Raw genomic sequence first — 9108 nt, 5'->3', positions numbered from 1 at the left:
CGCGGGAGGCGGAGCGCGGCCCCACAGGTGGCCTGAGGCCTGGGGCGGGGCCGAGCGCGCCTGGGGCGGCACGGAGCACGGCGCACCTGCTGCGCGCTGCCCAGCCGTTCCTGAGCGGTGCAGAAATGCGCCCTCCGCACCTGCAGATGGAGCGGCTGCTTTTAAACGGAGCCATGGGAAATGCGCTGTCAGATAGGCTTAACCCGCGACAGACACTAGGAGACTTAGGCTTAGCCCCAGAGTTTAATTAGAAGAATTGCTCGTGTCGTTTTAACCCAACCCCTCGTTTAATTAGAACAGGGAAAACAAAACAGCACTGAAAATATTTTGCCCCTGAGACTCGTGGTCGGCCCCGCTTAGAAAAGCTGCATTGCAAACAAATAAAAGGGACAACTTCCTCCCGTTGTTGTACCTTTAAACCAGGAATAGCAACAGCAGCAGAGGTCACTGGGACTAAGGTTCAGGCACCCAGGAGCGGGGCTGGGAGCCTCCTCCCCAGGGAACGACTCCTTAGAAGGCTACAATCTCTTCTTTCTGCATTGAAAACAGCAGCCTTTTATTCATCCTTATAGATAGTAAATACATAACACAAACCTGCCTGCACCCTGCCCACAGCAGGGGGAGGAACTCTTCCATCATAAGCCAATCTGTGCTTCCATCGTCTTAAATTCCATTGAGCATTTTAACAATAACTTAGGTAGGTCTTGAAAGGAGCCATCGTTTATATTTTGTGAAGAAAATAAAGTGATCCAACTTGTATAGCTGCTCTTTGTACATAATCTCAGTTATGTAGCACGTGTAAGAGAATTGCTCAATTTATAGAAGAGCCTTACGAAATACTAATTTTATATCATTGTTCCAGTTGCAATGTGATAAAAGAAATGCAACACAATGGAGTTTTCTCAGGGAGATGCAGCTTGCCCGTACAAGACTTACCTGGCACAAACTTACGTGATTTTGTCATAAATGATATTATTTCCACACAAGTGCTATTTGTTTATCCCAAACCTCTTACCTTTAGAGAAAAAAAATCTGATTGCAAACATACACAGAAGACCCATGTTCATCTTAGCAGAAGCCAGAAACATCAATTTGAAGTAAGGGAGTATTAACACTCTTCAAAGATCTTTTATACTGCCCTGTAACACTGATACTAAACCTGCACACTCTAAGCTACCGTCCTTACCTTCCTACATAAATGAGAGCATGCATGTGTTTTGGGTTTGGTTTTTTTGCTGTTCCAAAAGGCAGAGACTTCACACACCTGGAGTTGTGCTCCAATTACTGCAGCACCAGTTTCCCACACTTCTGTATCTTCTGTGCTGGAATCTTCAGTTTCTTTGGTCTCTGGAAAGCATAATTATTCTCTTCTCTTATTGGAATATCAAACCCAGACAAGGAGCGGTGGCACTCCAGGAACCCATCCAATACTGTGAGCAAAGGAAAGGAGTTATTATTCCAAACAGCAGAACATCAGGGGTAACAAAATAATCTCTGGCAACAGTGACAACACCTGCATCATGAGGAATTTGAGTATTTGTAAGAGAAGTCATCACGCTTAGCATAGTTCTGTCAGCAACAAGGACCCTCCAGAGGGTTTTCCAGTTATCCAAGTCACAATAGGTCCTGACAGCTGGGAATGCTGCAGATCCAGCAGGAATTACTAGAAAAATCCCCAGGCTTCAAGTATGAATCAAACTTGGCACTGGCACCACTAACAGAACTTCAGCAACCAGAACCGAGGAGAGCAAGACCCCTTTAAGTTCCATTCCTTTCCTTACCTGTATTTTGTCTCATCAAACTCTGTAATCGTTCCTTTAGCTCTAGCATTTTAAGAAGTTTTAATGTTATGCATTTACCTCAGTGTCTTCAGTCAGTTTGCTTTTAAGAATTTCCCTATTTTGTTATTGGTTGTATAATCCCACATTGATGATGCTGCAAGCTTCTCCTGGAAAATTAACAGATGACCCAAAGTGAAAGCGATGAACTTTTGGCAAATTTTACTTCAATAATTTACCATATGATGGTTCTTGGTAGTTCCTCCTGTCCACCTGCCAGAATTTACCATTCTTCTTGAAGTCAAGAGACAACACCACCACATCAGCTAATCTAGCATTTTAGCTTCGTGAGTTTTAGGCAGTGAAGGGATATTTCTTGAGCAGATCCACTCTTGCTAAATAGTCCTGCCCTCCCACTTTCATCTGTTGTCCCAGCACAGCTGTTCCTGTGGCTCCTCAGCGAGCTGATCAAGCTGAAAAATAACATGAGAGAAAGTTTCAATCAGATGAATTTCTTGATATGATTCACAGTGCAGCAATACAGTCTGTACACAGTTTGGCACAATCAAGTGGGAACAAGTCACATGAGGCTGGTACAGCCAGTATTTTCACTACAGAACTACATATCACAACTGCCCACATACATAAAGGTTTGCATTGAAGTGCCTGGGACACAAGCAGTCCTTCCTTTCCACGAGCTCTCCAAAAGAAGTAACCTTTGACAGAGACTAAGGTGGATCATAGAACAAAGTTTTAGGTCACTCATGTCTTCAAACAATTTATTTAACAACGCAAGTGAAATGAGCAGTGGTACACTTGCTAACATTCCATTGTTTGCCCATGCCTTTAAACCTGTGCAAGCGATGCCCATGTTTGGGCATGTGCTATGTGTATATGCAGGACAATGGCTGTCATCCTCTGCATGTCTCTTAAGGAACTACAAACAGCTTTGAAAAACAAAGGAAGTTATGTTGTGTGTATGCACTGTTTCTATTTATGCATCTATGAGTAATGAGCATGGAAAGTCCAGGGCTGAACAGCTCTTTAAAAGAACACTGATTTCAAAGTTTGGAAATTCAAAGGAAAGCTAAAAAAAAAGAGGGAAATGACCATCAGTGAAGCTTAAGGACAAGAGAACGGGTATGCTGGAGGCATACAATTGCTCTTGCTTCACCCTACAACCCCAACAAGGATTCTATAACAAGACTATGATTTTTACTGACAGTTACTGGCACAGAAATTACATGGTGGCTTTGGATTGTTAGCCTTGGTCCTTCTGATGCAAAAAAAATAGAGGACTAAGGGGCATTATCAACTTTCATAAAGCAATGCTGATGCATTAATGATCACTGACCAAATTTTATTGGAAAAAAAAAAAATTAGTTTTACTGGAAAATGCTTTCTCTGTCCTCTAAAATGATAGGTTTACTGTTAACACTCGACCTGTGGACTACCTATGTTCATTTTGATTTGTATTATCCTTCGCAGCAGAGATAAAACAGGACATTTTTTAGTCACAGAGAAGTATGTAAAAATCAGCAGTAATAAGGAACCTCTGTTGAAACGATGGATTCTTTTGTTAATAATCAACAGCTACTTACCTCATGATAGCCGATTCCTCCAAATACATAGCGGTTACAGTCTCAAAATTCAAGGGTCCTCATGCACCTTAATTTGGATTCTTTGGGCCAAAATGTTTACTCAACCTGTGTCTGTGCCCATGATGTCACTGTGTCTCTTTTCCAGAGACAGAAAGAGAACATAACTCTCCATAGTAAGGAAGGACGATTATGGAACATCTATGCAGATCACTTCTCAAAAGAGGGGAGGGAAGAGACTCCTTACTGGAAGTAACCAGTCTTAGATTTGAGTTTCTTCACTCTTATGGATCATTTGTGCAGTAATTCAAATGAACTAAACTAAATTGAAAAAGAGTAACTTAAGTTTTGAATGGGAATGGCTATGCAAGATTTATTATGCACAAACTAATATGTTTTAAAGTTGTCCCTTTACTTAAGTTCATCCTCTTTACTGCTGAGCACTGAGACAGGACAAGGCAGAAACTGCCCTACAGGACACCTGAAGTACCTACAGCCTGCTGATTAATTTGCACAGGCAAGACCATATCCTGGCATCTTCGTGTTGAATAATGTGACCTGAACGTACCAAGACTTGACTGCAGTTCTGCACAGAATACAGTTACATTAAATAGTTGGTAATGTTAAGAGTATGCTCCAATTTCTATACCTGTCATTTTAACCATGCTAATTCACATAATAACCTGTAAAAAGGAAAGTACCAGATTTCTGCAAAAGACAGATCCTAACAAAATCTGTATGTCACAATCAAAGGTACGAAAAATTAACAAGCATGGCTACAGACTACAGTGTTCATTATGCATTACAAGCAAACAAGTAAAGTTTGAACATACTCAGAGGAAAAAAAATTACCATTCAGCATATTTTATGTACATTCCATACAAAGTCAGATTTATTTACCCTCTAAAATGATACCTAATGACGTTAATTTAGCAGGTTTTTGAAACTGCCATCATTATGGGTGAGGAAATCCAATTATGAAACATACTTTGCAATTTCTTTCTTGACAAATATAATCACACTGCATTATTTTGGTGCAGCTTGCCAATATGCTTCATTTAGAAGCCTCATTACAAATAAACTAAACTTACTGTACTCTAGCAGAAATATCAGCATAATATTTTGTTTCAGGTACAGAAGAAGGCAGTGTTCAGTTATCAAGCATTTTCAAGTATCCATGGCTTTTCCTGTTCTTCAGCTGACAGCTATTTTTGCACCTTGACAAGAATTACTGGGGCTGAACTTGCTGCAGGGCAGTAGATTTTTTTTTTTAATCTAACAAGTGACAGATGCAAAAAAGTTTCAGAAGATCCCCATTTAGTTCAATGCTTTTGATTTCAAACCGACCAACAGACATTTGAACAAGATTCCAATCTTTAAGTGAACAGCAGTTGAAAGCCATCAAGAAACAGCTCTGAGGAGGTGCGCATTTGCCACTTCTGGGAATAACAGAACTCGGTCTTCACGACACTGAATTTCCACCTTACAGTTCCCATTTGGAGCACACAGAAGTTCCCACACAGTATTTGAAAATAAAACAGTGAAAATAAGGTTTTTTTGGTTTCAATATTTAATCCAAACAGACACAGACACAATTTATAAAATTATTCTATTGCATTAAAGTTTTATATAGCATTTGACTCTTATTAATGGTTTTCCTTCAGTGTATCATATATTCATATTTTAAAATATCTTTGCACAGTCTTTTGTGCAAGTACATGCTAAAAATCTGCAAATGCACACTAACACTAAACAGCACAAAAAATACATTCTGTATCCATTCATATGCAAATTTAAAACATTTCACTTGGCAGATAAACAATGAAAAGTTATTTTAAAAAAATCAGAAACTACAAAAATGCGCACATAAAAGTCTTCCCTTTTGGATTTTTAGTAAAATACTGCTCTGTATAAGATCTAATGAAAAATTCCAGTGCTTACAAAATACTTTATATCTATGAGAAAAACAAATGTGTAAATTTATACCTGTATGAATTAAACAATCACCTCATTAAAATATGAAACTGAAGTCACGGGGAGACGGCATAAGTCAATGCAGATGTCACATGTACCAGGACATGTAAAGCTGTAATTAACTGGGCACCAGGCAGTATCACAGGATATAAATATATACACTAAAACCCAGAGTCTAACACGATATGCAGCAGCTACAGAATTAAGTGTTTAACCAGCTACATAGATTAAATATAGCAGTGTTTTCAGAAGAGAGGGACGAAGTCTAGAAACAAGAAGCGATTAATAACAAAATCTGCTGTGTTTACTGGCGTTAGCAGTACAGTGTCCTTAATAATATGTTTTAATCTGCATAAGTTGGCTATCCAGGTATATAAAAATTTGGTAATTTTATGGAAATTCAGAATTTCAACTGAAATGACAAAATCCTTATTAATCATATCTGTTTAAGTCTGTCATGATGACACCTGTGTTCAAAGGAGACTAAATTTGGGGGATCAGGTGATGCAAGAATCTATGGCAGTTTAATCTCTATCACAGGAATTTCTAAATAGACCTTGTCTCTGATGATCAGGTAATTCATCTGGGACATGGGGACTGATACCTTTGTCTCACAGAATTTCATACAAACTCTTTTGAAATATTGGCATGAAAACATCCTGTGAGTATCACATTGCAAATGACAACAAATCACCAACTTGGGTCACTTTCCATTCTTGGGATATGGCTTCTTCATTTTTTGAAACTAAGCAAATATAAAGAAAACAACAAAAATCAATGTATTTTTAAGATGGATATAAACTATTCTACAAGCTTTGTGGTACTAAATAAAACATTTTTACCTCTATTGACCTTTTTATAGGATTTAAGTTGATTCTAATAGAGTTGAAAAGCAAGTCCACAGACTTGCAGATCCAACATGAAAACTGCTTGGGAGACAACAAAATAAATCACTGGAGTGTAACTTATTTCTCAGCTTTCCATTTTCAGAGGAAAAATATTTTTTCCTTGAATAATTAGAATAAAGAAGAAAAATGAAATTTAATCAGTGCCAATGAATAGTACCAACTGAGGCCTCAGATTCTTAGACTGAAGAGTTACTGTTAACATGAGTAAAATCGGTGCACGTGGGCGAAAAATGAGCAGGTACCGACCTCTGAGCCTTCTCATTTTGTTCATGAACTAAGTAGGATGTAATTACTTCCTACAACATTGCTCCCTCCAAAAATACAAGTCAACTTGGTATAAATATTGTTATGGAACTAGCAGTAATAGTTTATGATAACGAAACGACAACTTTGCTATGCAGAACTTCTATCACAAACCCAAAAATAAATACCAAAAGTCACCTAGCCATAAAAATAACATATCATAGAGGTTTCAGGGCACACACTACTGGAGGGAAAAGTGGATTCAGTAAGCATATTTTTGACAGCCATATTACACAGATAGACATCTTTAAACTTGATTTTATAATGTAGAAAATTTCAGGATATCACTGGCATTTTAGGGGACTTTGCAAACTGTAGTAGATATCCATGTTGCTTTATTACCAGAAAACAAAGAAATTTAATGCTTCCAGCTTTGAAGCAAACAAATAAAAACAAAAACTTTACCAAAGAAGTCTCTACTTTGTAAATATATTTTTATTCAAGACATCCTATAAATTGACCTCTTAGAACGAAATCTGCATCAGCAAGCACATCTTGCCATTCTGTTCCATCAGAGATATAGCAATACCTACTTCTGAAAGTTATAAAATTGTTTCCCTCTGGCATAGAATCTACTAATTAAAGAAAATTTGGCAGTTTAACTGTAGCTAAGTTTTAGTTATACTGATTCATCTCAAAAGGACCCTGGAAAGCCAATATGAAAACTGCATTTAAATATTTTTTTCCTTTCCATCTTGTTACACTATTTAAAAATAAGCTAGAACACAAAACGTCATGCTATGCAGTATTTGATGCCCAACTTATTACTGCTCCATATCCCACTCAAAAAGCACAGCAATTCTGAATTAAGGTTGCCACTGTTATTGCTGCTCACCCAGTACAGTCAGTAAGCCACTGTTCAGAAACCTAGGCACAATGAATGGCATGGTAACCTTAACTCAGCATTTCCTGCTAATTTAGGTCAAAATAACTAAGTTTTAATGTCGTTTTCAATTTTCATAACTGAAATTCATAGCGAATAAAATGTATTTCATTCTATGTTATACTTAAAGTGGCTGGTCTTTTTAGTAGAGCTTTCTGATTTTTTTAAATGATATAACATTGGGGGAAGAGTTAAAAATAAAATACACCTAGCTACCATATTTATTCTGCAGATTTTGGTGTGCCAAAATTGACAGCCAGCTTTCTTGACTTCCGCTTGCTGGAAGTATTTGGTGTTGATTTGTTACGAGGAACGCTTGGAGTAGCCACACTGTCTTGAAATGAAACAGAAGACTGAGCAGCTTGAGGAGATTTTAAAGGAGCTGAAGAATTATCTTGCTGAATGTGATCAGAAGACACTGGCTGTTCATTCTTTAGTGGTGCAGCTTGAGGGGAACTCTGAAACTCCTTGAACTCAAAGTTTTTCTTGCTAGCAGCCCTTTTTTTAGTTACCTTTAAATTAAATAAATATTATTTAAAAGAATGCATTCCTTAAAAAATAATTGCAAATATTCCACTATTAGAAAACATGCACAAAAATATTAAACATAATTTTCTAACACTAATCAGTTCTTCACAGTAGAGGTGTTGTATTCATCACATAGGTATAGTTCTACAGAAGTGGAATATTAAGACAAACCTGCCAAACTTACCTGTAGAGGTATAAACTGGTTGTGAGAACCAACTGGTATAGTTCCTGCAAGAGACACGTTTCCTGGATAGGAACCAGGATAATAGTGTTTGCCATGAATAGGCACTGGAGCTCCCCAGGACACTGGACCGAACATGTGAGATGATGGAGGTATTATATTAGCTGTGAAAATGAATATCTTTTAGCTCTCTTTCCTCATAAAGAGCATATCAATTCCCCAAAACCCAAAGCATCCTAGTGACATTTCTATATATGTTTTCTCTCCAATAATGCCTTATTTTCTTCATACTTGCTTGAAAATCGGTAGTTATTGATTTTTCAACAACAAAAACAATAAAATAACTACTAAACAGTTCTGCTTTTAGGGTACATCTAGGTGACAGCACTAAGCTGCTACATCTGTATTTCAGAGCACACATAAATTTGCATAGATTTTCACATCTTTAGCCAAGTGAACTATACTAGTCAGGGGAAGTTAAGATTGGCTATTAAGAAAATGTTCTTCTCCAAAAGGGTTGCTAGGCACTGAAACACGCTCTCCAGGAAAGGGGTCAGAAGCACTGAGCCTGAAGTAGTTCAAGAAGCATTCAGACAGTGCTCTAAAGCATAAGGTTTAATTTTTAGATGGTGCTGTGCAAAGTCGAGTTGGGCTCAATTAGTCTTTTGGATTTCTTCCAACTCCAGATATTTTATGATTCTACCCTCAGGGGATGAAAGACGTAGCAGTTGCTGTGTGGGTTACTGGGATACTACAGTTGTGCTGACTAATTACAAGCAGCCAGGATGATACAAAATACAATTTACTCTGATACAAAATAGTGAAGGCAGACATGCCACCAGGATTTGTAACGCTTGCAATTTAGCAGCATAATGTTTTGCAGTACACAACAGGATTGAGATGCAGCACTTCAGTGAAAGTTTCTTCTGAACAAATGAAACTACTAACGCCTGGA

At 37.8% G+C, this 9108-nt stretch overlaps 1 protein-coding gene across 6 annotated transcripts in view; it reads right to left on the bottom strand.

The window, feature by feature from the left end:
* XRN1 (5'-3' exoribonuclease 1) overlaps positions 1 to 9108 on the bottom strand; it is a 41262-nt gene that overhangs the window by 472 nt on the left and 31682 nt on the right. For 3 of the 6 annotated variants that reach the window (XM_048954946.1, XM_048954947.1, XM_048954948.1), the window contains 2 exons: positions 8157 to 8317; positions 2285 to 7956 (listed from right to left, as the gene is read on the bottom strand). In XM_048954946.1, coding sequence (XP_048810903.1) covers positions 7666 to 7956; positions 8157 to 8317 — 452 coding nt within the window. In that variant the 3' untranslated portion in view covers positions 2285 to 7665. Of the gene's footprint in view, positions 1 to 412; positions 2252 to 2284; positions 7957 to 8156; positions 8318 to 9108 lie in introns of those variants that run through there. The other 3 variants (XR_007378862.1, XR_007378861.1, XM_048954945.1) reach the window with 3 other exon arrangements.

The sequence above is a fragment of the Lagopus muta genome, chromosome 9 (assembly GCF_023343835.1).
Source record: "Lagopus muta isolate bLagMut1 chromosome 9, bLagMut1 primary, whole genome shotgun sequence".
Classification (NCBI taxonomy): domain Eukaryota; kingdom Metazoa; phylum Chordata; class Aves; order Galliformes; family Phasianidae; genus Lagopus; species Lagopus muta.
Note: the sequence above shows the minus strand (reverse complement) of the source record. Positions and strands in the feature narration are given on the sequence as shown.